General features: G+C 42.8%; 1 protein-coding gene across 1 annotated transcript in view; it reads right to left on the bottom strand.

Moving 5' to 3' along the window:
* LOC147729122 (uncharacterized) overlaps positions 1–19,541 on the bottom strand; it is a 172,834-nt gene that overhangs the window by 41,616 nt on the left and 111,677 nt on the right. Inside the window, exon 4 of the mRNA XM_086959869.1 lies at positions 8,615–8,785. Coding sequence (XP_086815995.1) covers positions 8,615–8,785 — 171 coding nt within the window. The remainder of the gene's footprint in view (positions 1–8,614; positions 8,786–19,541) is intronic.

The raw sequence follows: 19,541 nt of genomic DNA, 5'->3' as shown, positions 1-19,541 counted from the left end.
CAAACACCGAGGAAAGATCTAAGTTGATCTTTGTTTTCCGGACTGGGACTATCGACAATAGCTTTGATAAGGTCTTGTTTGGGAGAGATGCCACTGCTAGAAATGTGATGGCCAAGATAATCAATGCTATCAACCATGAACTTGCACTTTTCTTTCTTTACAGTAAAACCATTGGTTTCCAAAATGTTCAACACCTCAGACAGTTTCTTTAAATGGTCATCATCACACTTAGAATAAATGAGGATGTCATCTTGGTAAGCCAACACATTGCTGCAATTGCCAAACATTTTATACATGAGCTTCTGGAAGACAGAGGCAGCAGACACAAGCCCAAAAGGCATGCGTAAGAACCTATAGGGACCAAAAGGTGTATTAAAGGAAGTCAAATCACGGGAGTCTTCACAGAGTTCAACCTGGTGATAGGCAGACCTTAAGTCCAAACACGAAAAAACTTTAGAATCACCAAGTTGAGCCAACATGTCTTGGATTTTGGGCAGGGGAAAGCAATCTATTAAAATGTTTTTGTTTAAGGACCTTAGATCAATGCATAGTCTAATGTCTTTGCTACCCTTTTTCTTCGCGATAACGATGGGGGCGACCCATTCTGAAGAATTAATAGGCTCAATAACTTTGTCAAGGCATAGCTGCTCCAAGTGTAATTTGAGTTGAGACCTAACAGAAAGGGGAACATTCCTGACTTTATGGACCACAGGAATGGCATCCTTTTTGAGAACAATGTGATGCTCAAAGTCATGAACAAGACCCAGCTTGTCCCTGAAAAGAGCACTATGTTTGGCTAAAAGTTGGTGTAGGTCAAGATTGGAGGAGGAACAAACATTAACTAAGGAGATAGGACAAGAAGTGCCTGGTCTTAAAACCATGCCGAATTTGCCCTGATCTTTCCAACCCAAAATGTTGTACCCATTTTTAGCAACATATATTTTGGTAGAAATAGACCTGTCCTCAAACTTTATGGTATCATTGAAGAATCCCAGCATGTCAATGGAATGCCCACCAAAGGAAATGGTGTGAATATCAGGAGGGAATAATTGGGAAGAATTCCAGTGTAAATTAAACAAAATGTCAGTGACAAAGGTGATCGGAGAACCAGAATCCACCGTCACTTGGATCACTGTGCCACCAATGGTGATATCGCAGATGGGACCACCATCATCCAACTCAGCATCAATGTACAAAACAATCTTTTTAGAAGAAACAACTGTACATACATTCTCAGGTTCAGAAAACTCAACATTTTCAATCGCATTAATTTTTACAGGATTTCTGTTACATACTCTGGTAAAGTGACCAGTACGTTTACAATTGAGACAAGTTTTACTCAGAGCCGGACAACCTTTGAAATTGGCAAGATGTGAAGAAGAACCACATCTGAAACATGCAAAGCTTTTTTTAGGTTCTCTGGCATCTTTGTTTTTAAATAGGGAAGGTTTAGGTTTGATGTTTAGAGCATTGACAGTTTCAGTTAAACTATCACCTTTACTTTTGTTCAAAACCCTTTGAGAAGAGACAGATCTCTCGATTCCTCTCGCAAGATCAAGAGTTTCGTTGAGAGATGGATCCCTACAACAAAGCAATCTCTCTTGGACCTTTTTGTTATAACAGTTAACTACTATTTGATCTCTGAGGTAAGAATCAATATTACCATCGAATTCACAAGTTGCTATCAAAACTCTAAGTTCTGTCAAGAAAGTATCAATTGACTCATACTCAAATTGATGTCTGGTATAGAATTTGTGACGCTCTACCACAACACTAGTTTCGTCAATGAAATATTTGGCTAACCTAGAAACAGCTTCTTGAAAACAATCCCACTCAGTTTCATGAGGTTGAGGCGAAACAGGTAAATGGTCAAAAATGCGTTGACCTTCTGCTCCAAGACTGTTATAGAGTAAGGCTAATTTCCTGTCTGGTTCATATTTCTGACCATCTAAAGCAATAATGTAACTGCCAAAACCCTTGAACCATTGTTTCCATTTAGTTTTAGGTACACCAGGATCAGGAAGAAAATAAGGAGGAGTGACAATATTTTGAGACATGTCAAGGCAACAATGTGTGCAGAGAACACAATAAAACAAACAGAACAAGAAAAAACACAAAAAACGAAAGAAAAAAAACAGTGTCAGTCAATTAAGGGTTAAAGTACTTGGTAAGATGTGCACATCATCGAGTAGAAATCAAGGAGATGTGCCGTGGTAGAAGCAGAAGCAAAGACTTGAACAGACGAAAACCAAACCTGAAATCAAATAAGTTGCTTGAAATCCAGGACAGCGTAATGAAAAATGGATAAAAATGGAAATAACGCTGTAAATATGATGACGAATGCGTAGCTCAACGTGACAAAAAAAACGATGAGTTTGAAGAAACGAGCGCATGAAACTGACTGCGCATGCAAATGAGGAAAGAAGACTTGCGTGACCTTCACCAATATGGAGTCACGTAGGAGTGAAACAACGTGAGGCGCGTCACTCCGTCACGGACCAGGCGGAGAACTGTGACGTGCGCGGAGGCTGACTGGGAGGAGGGACGAAGATGGCCGGAGTAGAAGACTCAGACAGGTACGTTCGAGTGGAATCCTCAAGCTGAAGCTCGCTCGAGGAAGGGAACGTAGAGTCTATGGCGCTCGAGGAAGACTCGCTCGAGGGTAAAGAGGTGCGCAGACGAGATGAAGGTGGCGCAGGACCGGTAAGAACAGCCAAAAATTTAAAAGTTACATAGGACCTTTTGAAGAGGAAGCGCGTTGCTTGTTGAAGAAGTTCTTGCGCCTTCAGATGGTCGAGTAGGCCTCCCAGTGCTTCAGTGGGTGCTGAGAATGTGAAGGATTCAGGAAAAAAAATCCCAAACGTCGCCAAATGTTAAATCCAGATTCCAATCAAAGGCAGGAATGAGGCTGGTTAAGTATTGGTTCTTTATTCAGTAACCTTCACAGCAGACACGAAGCAACGTCAGCTCTGTACAGGAACCAGGCAGTAACTGACAAGGGTAGAACACTAAGCAAGGAACCTAGAGGGAGCATTCTAAGCAATAGAGACAGGAGAGAGTATAGATAGACAGAACCATAGATACCACAGTTTAACCCCCTGATAGGGCGGGAAGAGGCATTAAGGTGTGGGACTGTGCTCCAACGTGGAGACCTATGGGCTTGGGAGTTTACAGGGCGCCGTTGGATGTGACTATAGTTCTTGGGGATAGGGGACAGATTGTATTCCTGTTTACTGCAAGTGGACTTGGTTTGTTGTAAAATGAGGTCGTGAAGGGTTCGGATGTCCGATTTGACTTGTTGAAGTGCTGATAGTATCAGGTCAAGTCTGGAGTCAGGCGTGATAGTTTCATTATTGGATGGGTGGATAGAGGGAGTAGACTGTGTAGTGATTACATTAGATACAGCAGTGACCAGGGCAGTGGGGGTAAGGGTGGTGCTGACGGGCCAATGGGAGGTGCTGTGAGTAAAGGCGAGGTGGGGGTGAGATATGGAGAGCAGGGTGAGTGGTTTGGGGGGTGTTAATGTTGGGATCCAATGCGGAATTGGAGGGGCTGTTAAGCTGAAGGGGGGTGGTGGGAGTGAAGGTGAGGGGGGATGGAGGGGACGAAATGCTGGGTGAGGAGTGAAGGTGAGAGAGTTGGTGCTGTTACTGCTTGAGGTGGTTGTAAGGTGGCGTGTGTTGTGGGGTTGTCGATGAGGTGTGAAGGTAATGTCGGTGGGCTGGGGTCTGGGAAATCTGCCTAAATTCGGGAGTTGGATAGGAGTTGAAGACATCCGCATCAATGGATGAGGAGGAGGGGCATACTAGAGTGACTCTCTTTAATGAGCGGAAAAATGTGATCGATCAAGTTGAGGTTGTGGTTGTTGGATTGGATTAGGATGATACCATTATGATAGATATTGACGATGGCAGCTGTCTCTCCTTGTTTATTGTTGAAACGTCTACAGTAAGTGGGTGGACTTTTGTAATAGCATTATAGTCATTAAGTTGTTGTGATTAGTACTGCAGGACTTCCATCTATATTATTGTTATCATGACTAGTCAAGTCAAGAGTCAAGTCAAGAGATTTATATAGCGCGCTACATACCCATAGGGTCTCAAGGCGCTTGAAGAAGGGTGGGGAATTACTTGTCGAATATCCAAGTTTTAAGTTGCTTTCTGAATGCTAGGTGGTTCTGAGTAAGGCGAAGGTGAGTGGGAAGTGAGTTCCAGGTTTTAGCTGCCAGGTAGGAGAAGGATCTACCTCCCATGGTGGTTTTGTTGATGCGAGGTACAGTGGCAAGGGCTTGGTTGGAGGATCGTAGCTGGCGGGAGGGGGTGTAGAAGGACAGTCGTGTGTTGAGGCATTCGGGTCCAAGTTCGTAAAGTGCTTTGTGTGCGTGGGTTAGGAGGCGGAAAGTAATCCTCTTATTTACGGGGAGCCAGTGGAGGTTTTTTAGGTGACCAGAGATGTGTTCTTTACGCGGGATGTCTAGTATGAGCCTGGCTGAAGCGTTCTGGATGCGTTGGAGTTTTTTCTGGAGTTTTGCGGTGGTACCGGCGTATAGGATGTTTCCGTAGTCCAGGCGGCTCGTGACCAGTGCGTGGGTGACCGTTTTTCTAGTTTCGGTGGGGATCCAGCGAAATGTTTTTTTGAGCATGCGAAGAATGTTGAAGCAAGATGATGAAACGGCGTTGACTTGTCTGGTCATCGAGAGTGAGGAGTCCAGGATGACGCCCAGGTTCCGTGCATGGTCCGTCGGGATGGGTGCTTTTCCAAGGGCCTCTGGCCACCAAGAGTCATCCCAGGCGGAGGGGGAGGTGCCTAAGATGAGGACTTCTGTTTTGTCTGAGTTCAGTTTCAGACGGCTGTGCTTTGTCCACTCGGCTACTTCTTTCATTCCTTCGTGTAAGTTGGTTTTGGCAGTGTTAGGGTCTTTAGTGAGTGAGAGGATCAGTTGAGTGTCATCAGCGTAGGAGATGATGTTGAGGTTGTGTTGGCGAGCGATGGCCGCAAGGGGGCTCATGTATACGTTGAAGAGGGTGGGGCTGAGTGACGATCCTTGTGGCACGCCGCAGATGACTTCAGTGGCCTCTGACTTGAATGGTGGGAGGCGGACTCTCTGGGTTCTTCCGGTGAGGAACGAGGGGATCCATTCCAGTGCTTTTCCTTGGATTCCGACGTTTCTGAGGCGCTGTAAAAGGGTGCTATGACATACTGTGTCGAAGGCAGCGGAGAGGTCGAGGAGGATGAGGGCGACTGTGTCTCCATTGTCCAGTAGAGTTCGAATGTCGTCTGTTGCTGCAATGAGGGCGGTTTCAGTGCTGTGTTTGGCTCGGAAGCCGGACTGTGAGGAGTCGAGGGAATTGTTGGTTTCGAGGAAGGTGGCGAGCTGGTTGTTGACAGCTTTCTCGATGACTTTGGCCGGGAATGGAAGAAGCGAGATGGGGCGGTAGTTTTAGAGTTTGGTGGGGTCAGCTGTGGGTTTTTTCAGAAGGGCGCTGAGTTCTGCGTGTTTCCAGCTTTCCGGGAAGGTGGCGGAGTTGAGGGAGCAGTTGATGACATCTCGGAGGTGTGGTGCTATGATGGAGTCTGCTTTGTTGAAGATGTGGTGAGGGCATGGGTCAGTTGGGGATCCTGAGTGGATGGAGTTCATCAGGCGGATGGTGTCCTCAGTGGAGATTGGGTTCCAGTCATTAAGGATGTTCAAGGGGGGTGAAGGTCCTGCAGAAGGTTGGGTGGGTTGGTCTCCGGGTCGGTTGTCGAAGCTGTTGTGGATGACTGCGATTTTGTTGTGGAAGAATGAAGCTAGGGAGTCGCAGAGGGCTCGAGAGGGGGGGATGTCGTTGGAGTTGGCTAATGGGTTGGTAAATTCTTTGACGATGTTGAATAATTCCTTGCTGTTGTGGGCGTTGTTATCTAGTCGGTCTTTGAATGCGGCTTTCTTGGCAGATCGGATTAGTTGGTGGTGTATGCGGGTGGCGTTTTTGAAGGTGTCCATGGTGCTGGTGTTTGGGTCTTTTTTCCAGGCCTTCTCGAGGGAGCGACAGAGTTTCTTGGATTTCTTAAGATCATCGTTGAACCAGGAGGCGTTTTTGCTGCCTAGTTTGATTTGACGTTTTTTCAACGGTGCTAGGATGTCGGCGCTGTTGGATAGCCATTGGGTGAGGTTAATGGCTGCTTGGTCGGGGTTTGAGGAGTGGGCGGGGGGGGTTTAGAAGAAGCGATGAGGAGATCTGGTCGATGGTGATTTTGTTCCAGTTTCTTCGCAGAGTGGGTTGAGGATGGTTGTGGATTGTGGTCTTATTGTAGATAAAGTGAACGCAGCTGTGGTCCGTCCAATGAAGAGCTGTGGTGTGACTGAATGAGACATGTTTGCTGGAGGTGAAGATAGGGTCGAGTGTGTGACCTGCAATGTGGGTGGGGGTAGTGACAAGTTGTTTGAGTCCGAGGTTGTCGAGATTGTCCAGAAGGGTGGTGGCGCTGCTGTGATTGCTCTTTTCCAGGTGAAAGTTGAGGTCTCCCAATAGGATGTATTCCTCAGAGGGGAGGGCGTGTGGGGTGATAAAGTCAGTGATGTCGTCACTGAATTGTGCACGGGGTCCTGGAGGCCGGTAGAGGAGGGTGCCTCTGAGTGTGGTCTTGGGGTCGGTGTGGATCTGGAAGTGAAGGTGTTCGGGCGCTGGCAAGGTTGATGTCTGAGCTGGTTGAGATGCGGATGGAGTTCTTATGGACGATAGCGATGCCTCCTCCTGTTTGGTCGGTGCGTTCCTTACGGATGATCTTGTAGCTTTCCGGGATGGCAATGGTGATATCTGGGGCTGATGAGGCGTTCATCCATGTTTCTGTTAGGAAGGCGAAGTCCGGGGAGATGGTGTCTAGTAGATTCCAGAGGTCGATTGCGTGCCTGTGGACCGAGCGGGTGTTGAGCAGGATGCATTTTAGGTGGTTGGTGTCGGATATCTGTTGTGTGTTCGTAGATGAGGAGTTGTTCTTGGTGCCGTCGAACTTGCAGGAGTTGCAAGAGAAGGGTCCATGGGTGTGTCCAGGAGCGGCATGGACGCAGTTGGGGGGACGGCCGGGGTTAAGGGCTAGGAGGGTGGTTGCATCGTAAGTAATGCGGGAGGGGTGGGTGGTACGGGGGCCAGTGGGTCTGGCGCTGGGCGCGGTCCAGGCGCGGATGGGCGTAGACGGGCTTACCTTTGGCGCACCTTCGGCGCGGCCGTAGCGCGTGGACGCTGCACGTTGGGACATCTGCTTTTAATAGATAGTGGAGGGGCGGAGCATGGGCGGGTCAGCTGGGAGGCGGTAGCGGGGAGGCGGGCCAGGGGAAAGCACAATAACAAAATGGTGGGAGGGATAGGAATCGAAACCAACACAGTACAATGCCAGCTATGAAGGAATGCACTGTAAGCAGTGAAAGCGCAAAGGACTGAATACTGCTGCGAATATGTAAAAGCGCTACCAAATGCCGTTAAGTCAAAGCGCTACCAAAATGAGCTAAGCACAAAGCGCTATGATTTTACACACGAGGGCTGATTGAAGGTTCTTCAGCTGTGAGCAAATGCAGTTATGTTAAAGCGCTACCAAATTGAGCTAAGCACAAAGCGCTATGATTTTACACACGAGGGCTGATTGAAGGTGCTTCAGCTGTGAGCAAATGCAGTTATGTTAAAGCGCTACCAAAATGAGCTAACCACAAAGCGCTATGATTTTACACACGAGGGCTGATTGAAGGTGCTTCAGCTGTGAGCAAATGCAGTTATGTTAAAGCGCTACCAAAATGAGCTAAGCACAAAGCGCTATGATTTTACACACGAGGGCTGATTGAAGGTGCTTCAGCTGTGAGCAAATGCAGTTATGTTAAAGCGCTACCAAAATGAGCTAAGCACAAAGCGCTATGATTTTACACACGAGGGCTGATTGAAGGTTCTTCAGCAGTGAGCAAATGCAGTTATGTTAAAGCGCTACCAAAATGAGCTAAGCACAAAGCGCTATGATTTTACACACGAGGGCTGATTGAAGGTGCTTCAGCTGTGAGCAAATGCAGTTATGTTAAAGCGCTACCACAATGAGCAAAGCACAAAGCGCTATGAATAAGTGAAGCTAAAGAATCATAAGAGCTACGATACCACACACGAGGGCCGATTGAAAGCGCTTCAGCTGTGGGCGCTGGAAAGAAGATTGCAAGCAGGAGCCAGGGAGCGTGGGGGAGCAACCGTTCGGGACGAGGTCCAGGCGGTCTAGAAGTAGCACAACTAGTAGTTTCAGTAATAGTATTGACAGTGGGGCTCTGTGGGCATTTCAGAAAATCTGTGAAATCTGAGTAATAGATATTTTTGCAAAAAATGAATGAAACCTAAAAATATCACTGTATGAAGGTTATGAAAGTATTTCTCAAAAGTATATCCTGGAGGCACACTGTAACCCATGCCACATTAGACATGGTACATTAGTAAAAACGACTATGAGTAGGTATCCTACTAACCCTTAATCTGTACCATAAAATTATACATGTGGCTTATCTGAATGAATAGATACAAAACATGAGTTTCCCAATCATTCGTGAACTGAGGCCTTTCTATGGGTGCATAGAGTCCAGCGCTTCTTATTATCACTGAAAAGCACCTACCTTCGACCATGAAGTGCTCCAGCAGGCCTTCAGCCTGCACTTTGCGGTCGTAGTGCTTGCATACGGTGGTCCACGTCTCGGCGCTGTCCTGTAGGTATCCCTCTGCTATCACGAGCTTGATGTCTTTCATATACATCGGAATAACTATTGGTGTCTCGATTTGTACGATTTCTTTGTAGAAGAGAGAAATATGTATGCCTTATTTAAAGAAATTATCATGAGTAACTGTATTAAATATCTACATAACATTGTATGACGTTTTGTGGTCATGCTGTGTGTTCATGCATTCACTCTGGGGTAGTCTCCCAGGCCTGTGTGTCACACTTGTGCCTAGTCTAAATCTCCATTTGCTAAATTGAATCAAACATCTATTTGCTATTTACGTATTTATTTATCTTGTAAAGAGATAACTGTGGTAATGGCGGTGGTGGTTTAATTGATTACAAGTTGTAGAGTTCCCTTCTCAAAATATTTTAAACCATTCAGTGACAGCTTAAGATTTTCCTGTTCAGAAATTAGATGCTTATGATTCTGAATCATGCTCAAGCACCTTTCAGGTTGGCAATGTTTTTCTTGATCTATGTTGTCTGAAGTTCTCTGGAGACAATTCAGTTTGTAGTGTGTGCCTTAAAAACAGCAGTTAATTTGAGCCCGTTGCAAGTGGGGCCCATCAGCACTTATTTTTGGGTAGCAGCATTTATTTTCCTCCTCTAATTTTGACCTAGGGAAAAAGAAAGAAAAAAAACACAAGGGAAAGAGGAGGAAGAAAAAAGGCAGGAAAAAATGTGACAAACGTAGGAACTTGTACCCCTGAGATAAAGAGACAGAGACTGTCTGGTAGTGGAATCAAGACTATGCAGTGTTGGTATTCGGCCCGCCGACATTCAGTAGCACTGGCCATGGGCGTCCGAGATAATGTATTCTTTTGCATAGTCAGAACTTAAAATACATCAAAAATAACTTCACGGTCTCTCAACAAGGGGTGACAAATTCAGTCAGACAGTAGAATTTATGTAATCAACATGTCTGTATGGATGCCCAAGTGATCAAATTGAGCGAGTTTTTAATTAAGCACATCTGTATTCTGTATTCAAGCAGGCAGCAGATGTAACTATTAGGCTTCAGAGGCTCAGCTGTGTTTGTGTGAAATTAATCATGGGTTTAATATTTTCAGCCTCAGAAAGAGCCCAATCGAAGACAGTCACAGTATACCTTTACAGGAGAACTAAAGATGGGTCACTTTTCACCTGGAAATTTAATGCAGTTAAATACCAGAGGTCCAGAAAAGAGTATAGCTTGCTCATGGTTTCCCATGCAATCATATTCTATTTTGACAAAAGGCGAAACTGTTTCCTCTTCAACTTTGTCTAATTCTCAATATTTTTGTCACTGCACTTAATAATTATTGATAAAACAATTTTGTGGGAAGTGCACTGAAAAGATTGTTTCACAACACACCCAAAAAAGACTCACCTGTTCTGATCTCTTGATTGATGCAAACTTCTTTTTATAGGGCACGTTAATGCGGAGGCTGCTCCTTAAAAACTGAATTTGAGGAGTCCTATTACTGAAAGATGGGGCTTTGCATATGAGTACTTTTGCATATATATGCCACCCAATACCATGTAATATGCTGGGTTCTAACTAAATCTGGGCAGTGCAGTGAACTCTTTGCAGAGTGTTTACGTGGAGTTTACGTGGAGTTCCAAAAAACTCCGCTCCTATTAGTTTTTTCCTCACATCCAGTTGGCGAGCGGGAGTGGGGAAAATCCACTTCCCGTGAGATTTTCTCTTGTTCACGATCGTCAACGTCAAGTTAGCGAGCGTGGAAAATCAACCACGCCGCAAGATTGCTCAACTCAGGCGGTCAGATTTCTCAGTGCGAGTGGTCATGTATGCTTGCGACCGTTTGGGTTGAGAAGGCTGCCACTCGAGTAAAAAAATCTACTCTTGTGGCAGAAAGGAAGCTGCGCCCGCTTGCACTGTGCATGGTGCAGTACACGATCATTGCACAATGCGAACAAGCACCTGGTTCTGAAAATCCCTGCGAACGGCATTCATCTAATGCACTCTTGCGGAGCTCCACGCAGTGCGGAAGAGTTTTTTTGCACTTCGCTGAGTTTCACATAACAGAACCCCATGAACTCCTTCCAGGCTTACTTCTAACTAGAAGGAGGCATTAATTTTACAGAGCGAATGGTGTTGGATTCAGAGCGGTCCCTTACGGTATACAGTCAAAATAATGAGTTAAAAATATCGAATTGCATTAATATTGAATTAAAAAGATAGAATGGACACAATATCGAATGGAAAGAATATAGACAACAAAAATATGAAATAGAATAGCAGTAATATGAAATTCAAAATATAGAATGGACAAAATATCGAATGAACAGAATATAGACAACCAAAATATTGAATGGATAGAATATAGACAACAAAAATATCGAATTTGGGGTAAGTAAGTTAATATCGATTTTTTAATAATATCCAATTTTTTAAAGTGTTTTTTATATAAGTATATGTGTGAAAAGTGTATATTTATTTTATAATTTATTTTAATTAATTAATGTTATGGTATTTAATTGTTGCGTAATATAATTCTGTAGCAGGTTGTGGGTTTATAGGGGAATAGGGTGGGAAGTAATTTAATTATAATTAATTAAATAAGTTAATTTATTTATTAGTATTTCTTTTGAATTAATTGTTAATTAATTTTTAATTGGTAATCAATTAAAATGTAATTGTAATTAATTTTTAATAATTGATTAATTGAAAATTATGTTAATGTTATTAATGTATTTTCTGTAGCGGGTTGTTGGTTTATAGGGGAATAGGGTGGGAAGTAAGTTAATTATAATTATAATTCATTAAATATTTTAGTTTATTTATTGGTATTTATTTTGAATTAATTGTTAATTACATTTTTAATTGGTAATTAATTGAAATATAATTGGTAATTAATTTTTAAGAATTGATTAATTGATAATTATGTTACTTTTATTAATTTATTTTCTGTTGCGGGTTGTGGGTTTATAGGGAAATAGGGTGGGAAGTAATTTAATTGTAATCAATTAATTTCTTTATTTAGTTATTGGGTTTTTTTGTTTTAATTTTTAAATATTTTTTAATCGTTAAGCAATTGGTAATTGGTAAATAATTTGTATTAATAGGTAATTATTTTTAATAATAAATTTGTATTTGTATTTTTAATTGATTATTTATTATATTATATTATATTACGTTGTTAATTACTTTTAACTAATTGGTGTTAATATTTAATTTATTTTAATTCATATATGAAGTATTTACTTTCCCTACTGTTGAACTCTCTGAGTGGTAATAGTAATTTTTACCCCTTCACTATCCAACGCTTTCCCTACTGTTGCACTCACTGGAGTGGGAATAATAATTTTTACCCCTACACTATCCAACGCTTTCCCAACTGTTGCACTCACTGGAGTGGGAATAGTAATTCTTACTCCTATGCTATCCAACACTTTCCCGACTGTTGCACTCCCTGGAGTGGGAATAGTAATTTTAACTCCTACGCTATCCAACACTTTCCCTACTGTTGCACTCTCTGGAGTGGGAATAGTAATTTTTACCCTACCGCTATCCAACACTTTCCCTACTGTTGCACTCACTGGAGTGGGAATAGTCATTTTTACCTCTACGCTATCCAACGCTTTCCCTACTGTTGCACTCACTGGAGTGGGAATAGTAATTTTTACCTCTACGCTATCCAATGCTTTCCCTACTGTTGCACTCTCTGGAGAGGGAATAGTAATTTTTACCCTCCCGCTATCCAACGCTTTCCCTACTGTTGCACTCTCTGGAGTGGGAATAGTAATTTTTACCCTCCCACTATCCAACGCTTTCCCTACTGTTGCACTCACTGAAGTGGGAATAGTAATTTTTACCCTTCGCTATCCAATGCTTTCCCTACTGTTGCACTCACTGGATTGGGAATAGTAATTTTTACTCCTACGCTACCCAACGCTTTCCTTACTATTGCACTCTCTGGTAGTGGGAATAGTAATTTTTACCCTCCTGCTATCCAACGCTTTCCCTACTGTTGCACTCACTGGAGTGGGAATAGTAATTTTTACATCTACGCTATCCAATGCTTTCCCTACTGTTGCACGCTCTGGAGTGGGAATAGTAATTTTTACCCTCCCGCTATCCAACGCTTTCCCTACTGTTGCACTCTCTGGAGTGGGAATAGTAATTTTTACCCCTACGCTATCCAACGCTTTCCCTACTGTTGCACTCACTGGAGTGGGAATAGTGATTTTTACCCCTAAGCTATCCAACGCTTTCCCTACTGTTGCACTCTCTGGAGTGGGAATAGTAATTTTTACCCTCCCGCTATCCAACGCTTTCCCTACTGGTGCACTCACTGGAGTGGGAATAGTAATTTTTACCGCTACGCTATCCAACGATTTCTCTACTGTTGCACCCACTGGAGTGTTAATAGTTAATTTAACCCTCCTGCTATCCTATGGTAAAAATATTATATATTTTTTATTAATATTATGTTCATATATATATATATGTATTAAAAATTTTAATTGTATTTTTTTTAACTTACATTAAATATTTATTAATTTTAAGGTTATTTAAGTATTTTAAGTATGTTTAAGTTAATTATATTTATTATTTCATTAATTTTCAATTACTTTTAAGACATTTAAAAAAATTCGATATTTTGACTAACTATATTTTTTACAACGATATTTTTGATTCGATATTTTTGTACTTACCTGTTTTGAGATAGGGATTCGATATTTTTGCATTCTATATGTTTTTTTTCTGTATTTTGGTAAGTCTATATTTGTGTCATCGATACTCTTTCAGTGATCCGTCCCTTACATCGTGATGGACTCTTCCCGTATAACCGTTTTATTAAAGTTTTTTCCCTTAATGGTGCTTTATAGTGAGAGTAATATATAACAAACCTATGTTCAGCCATGACCCATTTTGCAAGGACAAGGATGAAATACAGATTTCAAGTGTATATTACAAAGTGCATTTACGTTGCACGTTTACTCAACAGAAGTGCACATATAGGCGTATCCTCGCAGACCAAGAATGCATTTTGAAAACTGACTAATGTTCACAGGTGAAAAGGATGCCCAAGAAAAACATATCCCAAGGAAACTGATTCAGGCGTAGGTGGTGATATTTTTTGAATAGATTATTGAAAGTGATTTCCAACTGGGAAGCCCTGTAAGGAACAGATTATTGAAACGACTGAGGCTTTCCATTTTTGCAGGAGACATACATCTGTATCGATTGTGAGTGTTACATGATGATATGTGAATCAAATTAGCATGTAACCAAAGACTTAACAATGATTCTGTTTCTGACTGGAGAACAGAGGAAAGTGCCATGTAACTTTTTTAGGTGTCCTATTGAGCACAAGGAAAGAGCTACAAACAGCAATGACAGCTGTCACTTATGCCTGGACCTCTCAGCATTGAATTTCAACAGTATAATCAAAAAGCACCTGTTGCCAAAAAAGAGCAAACTAATTTCACTCCTCTGTGGTGCAACTGTGTTTTCAATACTGGACTTGAATCAGACATATTGCAGGTTGGTTTTAACTGAAGATACAAAACCTCGGACAGTCTCAAAGCAGAGGGTTAAACCAGTTTACAATGAATATATATATATATATACATCTATGCGTTTCGGGAGTCTAGCTCCCTTGTTCATATATATATATATATATATATGGATATATATATATATATGGATATATATATATATATATATATATATATATATATATATATATATATATATGTATATATATATATATATATATATATATTCACTGACAAATCCAAAGGTTACAGGGACATTATAGTTAGGCTCAAATTTTACTTGTACAAAACCTGTGAAATTCAGCAGTTATAGTTACCTGACCTAACTATAACTCGCGCCCCCGCAATGCACTGCTTATGACCTCACATATTAGAACACTCATGACAGTCTTTTCTTCTTTGAAGGAACTACCTGACTCAAGAGCCTACAGAGCAAGGAGGAGCCCTGCAACTTTGACTGCACCTGTGGCCAGCGCTTATACGCGCACTTGGGGATCCTCAGCGCGGGGCGCAATCATTGCTTCTTTGAAGGCACTACGTGTGCCAAGAGCCTACAGGGTGAGGAGGATCCCTGCAACATTGACTGCCCATGTGGCCAGTGCTTATAAGCGCACTTGGGGACGGCAGTGCGGGCTGCAATTATTGTTTCTTTGAAGGGACTACCTGTGCCAGGATCCTAGAGGGTAAGGAGGATCCCTGCAATGTTGACTGCACCTGTAGCCATGCAGCTCTTATAAGCACACTTGGAGTCACTCACCTGGGAGGCTGGAATCATTGCTTCTTTGAAGGGACTATCTTTCTCAAGATCCTACAGGGCAAGGAGAAGCCTTGCAACATTGACTGCACCTGTGGCTAGCACTTATAAGCAGACTTTGAGTATCTGGCTTATGGAGGTCGGACTCTTTGCTTCTTTGAAGGGACTACCTGTCCCAAGATCATCCAGGGCAAGGAGGAGCCCTGCAATGTGGCCTGCACCTGTGTCCAGTGCTTATAAGTGCACTTGGAGTCCCACAGAATGGGGGCGCAATCTTTGCTTCTTTGAAGAGACTATATGTCCCAAGATCCTTCAGGGCAAGGAGGAGCCCTGCAATGTTGACAACACTTGTGGCCAGAGCTTACAGGCGCACTTGGAGTCCCAAGGTGCAGGCACATTCCAGTCCAAGTGTGGACCCATCCTGTGGCCGTCAGTGCCAGTAGGAGACAAAGCAGGGCCACCCCCCTTGGGTGTGTGATTGGACCACGCAGAGTCATTGTCAGGAATCTTGAGCAAATGTACATTTCCTCTTTCTTTCTCTAGCTGTTTCTCCGGCCAATGACTTATGGTGGACTTTAAATCTTCATTGTTGCAACAGGTTCTATCGCACCCTGCTTGTTGAGCAGCTTGCAGGGCCTCCCAATTGTTTTGTGTTGTGGCAATGGTTAAACTGCCAGACCGTGTGGTTTAAAACTGCATTTGTGCTTCTCTGTCAGTACTGAGAAGCCTCAACTAATTATTTACGGCTGTGTACTCACTAAGGGCTATTGTTTAAGAACAGGTAGGTTTTGTCCTTCTAAGTTAGTTTTGCTGGCAACTTATATTGACTTTTTGGCCTTTTTGGAAGGGAGAATTACTGCTCCAAGTAGGGCTACAGGCTGGATGCTATTAGTTTTCTTGTAACTTCTTTGTTGTATAAGGTGTATTTCCTTTTGTATTTTTGGAGTCAAACTGTGCCTCCAGCCTTTGAGCTAAATTAATATGGGTAAGAGGAAAAAGACAGAGTGTCCCCAGTTGCTATACCTAATAAGATGCTTTATCGGGTTATGGGGGTTATCAGTACACAGATTGAACTTGCTGAACACTGCTTGCCTCTCCATTCTGGGGTCTCTCCAGCACAGGGTTCTACCACCACTTTGTTGTTATCTGAACCCAATCAAGAGACCTTGTCTACTCTATTATTCCTCCAATTCGAATAATATTGATACTAATACAGCTTCTGCTCTAGAGACACATACCAGTGGAGCAGTCAACAAGTGCAGGACACCTAAGTAAGTTATCGGAAAGCCCATGGGTGGGCCAGGTCCCGGGGGCAATGCCAAATTATATAGCGGGGGCAAATGGAGGGCCCTGCAGCCCAGGAGACCGCCTCCTCCCTGGGGCTTGTTTAATGAGATGCGGGGGGCCTCCCAGGCCCCCCCAGGCCCTGAGTATTGCCTCCTCCCCAGGGCTTTACTTAAATAGGCGCAGGGGCACGTGGCCCCCCGATGCTTACAATTTTATTTTTTAAATTGTATTTCCCATCGGTTTGTTGCAAAGGACACGATCAGCCTGTTGCTTCTCTTGTGCTAAATTGAACAGGTTTGTAGTTCCCAACACAGCGCCTCTCCAACAAGGCACTGGGATCTGCTACGATAGCAGAGTGGTGGTCCTCGTGGCCAGAGCCGACCACATATTATCCATAAGAAACTGCTCGCGCAATGAGGACACCACACCCCACGATCGTTTTCACCTTTTATTGTTCAACAAGCAGCAACTTGCTCGATCGGGCCATTGGAGGAGAAGTACAAGCGGCTCCTACTAAAGGAATCAATACTCACCTGGACTACAACAACCAGGATGCAAAGCAAGTTCCCGCCCATCACGGCTATAATTGAACACCTGAGCGAACTCTTACTTGTCAGAATCTTATTCTGAAACGCGTATGGCAAGAGGCGAAAAGACTTTGTTTGCAATGGCCCGATCGAGCAAGTTGCTGCTTATTGAACAATAAAAGGTGAAAACGATTGTGGGGTGCGGTGTCCTCATTGCGCGAGCAGTATATATATATATATATATATATATATATATATATATATATATATATATATATATATATATATATATATATATATATATATATATCTTACTTAAACTTTTCAGAAACACAGTCACCGGAAGATGTCAACAGTGATGTCATTTGAGATGTCATCAGTGATGTCACTGACCATGTCATGAATGATGTAATATGTGATGTCATCAGCAGTGCATTGCGGGGGCACGAGTTATAGTTAGCTGAACTAACTATAACAGACTAATTTCTCTGGTTTTCTACGAGTGAAATGTCCAACTAACTTTAACGTCCCCGAAACCTATGGTTATTTCAGTGAATTTTTAAAGGTTTTTTAAATGCTAGTTTCTAACTATAACATCCCTGAAACCTATGTTTTTTTCAGTGAATATATATATATAGGACAGAAGATAGCAGTATTGCACTGTACAACTGGACACTAGCAAGTATTTGAAAGCATAGTTAGGCACTGGAGACTTGGATGCAGTAAACACTGCCTGGCTCACCCGCTGACAGAGTCGGGTATTATTATGTGTCCAAGCGGAAGGCACTGCACCTCATGCTTGCGGTATGTGCTGGGAGATGTGAAATACTGTGGGCCCACATAGACATATTGAGGGATACACTGGAGGGAATATCGATCTAAAGTGGCACAATGAGAAGACTGCTGATTCATTCCCATGATGATGGGAACCCATGCCAATCCGAACTTTCAGAGAATAGACTCTTATTTGACACTTTATCTTGGAGCACGAGCTACTAGTTATTACAACTTGACTATGTTTGACAATAAGTGAAACCCTGGCTTACTAGTGGGGCATTGATGTTTTGGGTTCGGATGGATGGCCTGTGTTCTGTAAGCCGAATTGTCATGGAGCGCAAAGTTTCTCCTGTGTATCTCTGGTTACAAGAACACAAGATTAAATATATGATATTCGTGGTCTTACAGTTGGTGAGAGTTTTAAGAGAAACAGGTGTTCCATTGAGGGTGTATAGATAGATTTCTGTGGCAAATTGACATGCAACACAAGCCATGCACTTATAATTCCCAATTGGGAATTCATTACCCAATATAGATGTTTAGACGCTATATTGTGACAGTCCTATTTTTGGGGCCACTCAATTCCTCCAATAGAAATCACTATGCTGGTATTTAAACCTGCTGCACTAGTCCCTCGTTTTGCAACCTGCTTTGAGGAAGGCATACAAGTCGAAACGCGTCGGTAAGGTGCAAATTAATAAATTCTGTGGAAGAAGATCATTGGAGTCCAGTGGTTTGACAGTGAATTCTTTTGTGGTAAGCCCGAGCAGTGTTGGGGCACTTTCCTGCATTAGCAGCGGGTTTAGATTGAAATATATACATGCACACACACACATATGGGGGCTTCAGGTCAACCTCTTCATTCATCTGTCTGTTCAGATGTCATTCTCATTTTGCTTCCGCCCACCACAGTGCTTTCAACTTTACACTGTTATAATACTGGCAACATCCAACTAATTAGGATAAACATTGTATCATCTATACTATGTCTCAGTCCTCTGTGAGTGCTAGTGGATCATTGGTGCAAAGCTTGCTTGACCCTGCCCCTGCTGCCACTGGATTAGGAACTCAGCCGCATTACTGTTGCATGCATAATGTGTGCGCCTGGGGAGTTTATCATTGGAGATCTGTGGTTGCTCTCTGCACAATCAGCTAGCATTATCTGGCTCAATGTGTTCCTCCTGCCTGCCTCACACATATCACTCACTTGTGGGCTTTGGTGAGTCCGGCATATGAATTGAAAAGCTTCTGAGGCCGTCTCCTGGCATCTGCTGTTTAAAGCTTTGGGGCACACCAGAAAGCAGCTTCTGCTCGCTAACCTTTAGAAAAGGAATGTAAGAGGCAGGCTGGCACTGGACACCATTTACTCTTCTAGAGTCAGCCTGAACAGTGTGACTTTCCTAGGTTGCAAACATTAACGTGAACTTCGAAGCAGGAAACCTCTGAAAGGGCACACCAAAATTATTGTTTGAAACCAGGTTTATTAAAGCTGTTTGTTAAAAAGAAATGTTTTCCAGCTTTCCAAATCACTCACGCCCATGCAACTTACACTAGGACTAACTTTTCACTGCACATAGGACTTAAGGCCCCACGAGCAAGAAATCAATAGTCTGTGATGCCAAGCAAATGGCAAGTTGTGTGGTTGAAAAGTGCTAATTAACAACAGTATATTAAGGTAACACATGTAGACATATGCTGCTACAGTTCTCCCTAATATTTGCAAGTTCAGAAAACGTTTAGTAAAGGATAGTGTGACACGCCTTATGCAAAGGATGGTAATCGTGTGTTCAAAAACACAACCCAAGTCCCAAAATATAATTTCCATTGTTTGGCTGAAGGTGTTTCTTGATGGGGCTATTTGATAGTAAAACAATACCTTTGTTTAATGTGCTACTGTATGCAAAGGGGATTAGAGCCATTTCCCTACCTTTGTCTGAGGGTGGTGAACATTACACAATACTTTTTTATAT

The sequence above is a fragment of the Lissotriton vulgaris genome, chromosome 2_2 (genome assembly GCF_964263255.1).
Source record: "Lissotriton vulgaris chromosome 2_2, aLisVul1.2, whole genome shotgun sequence".
Taxonomy (NCBI): Eukaryota; Metazoa; Chordata; class Amphibia; order Caudata; family Salamandridae; genus Lissotriton; species Lissotriton vulgaris.
The sequence above is the reverse complement of the archived record's forward strand: the minus strand, read 5'-3'. Positions and strand labels throughout refer to the sequence as shown.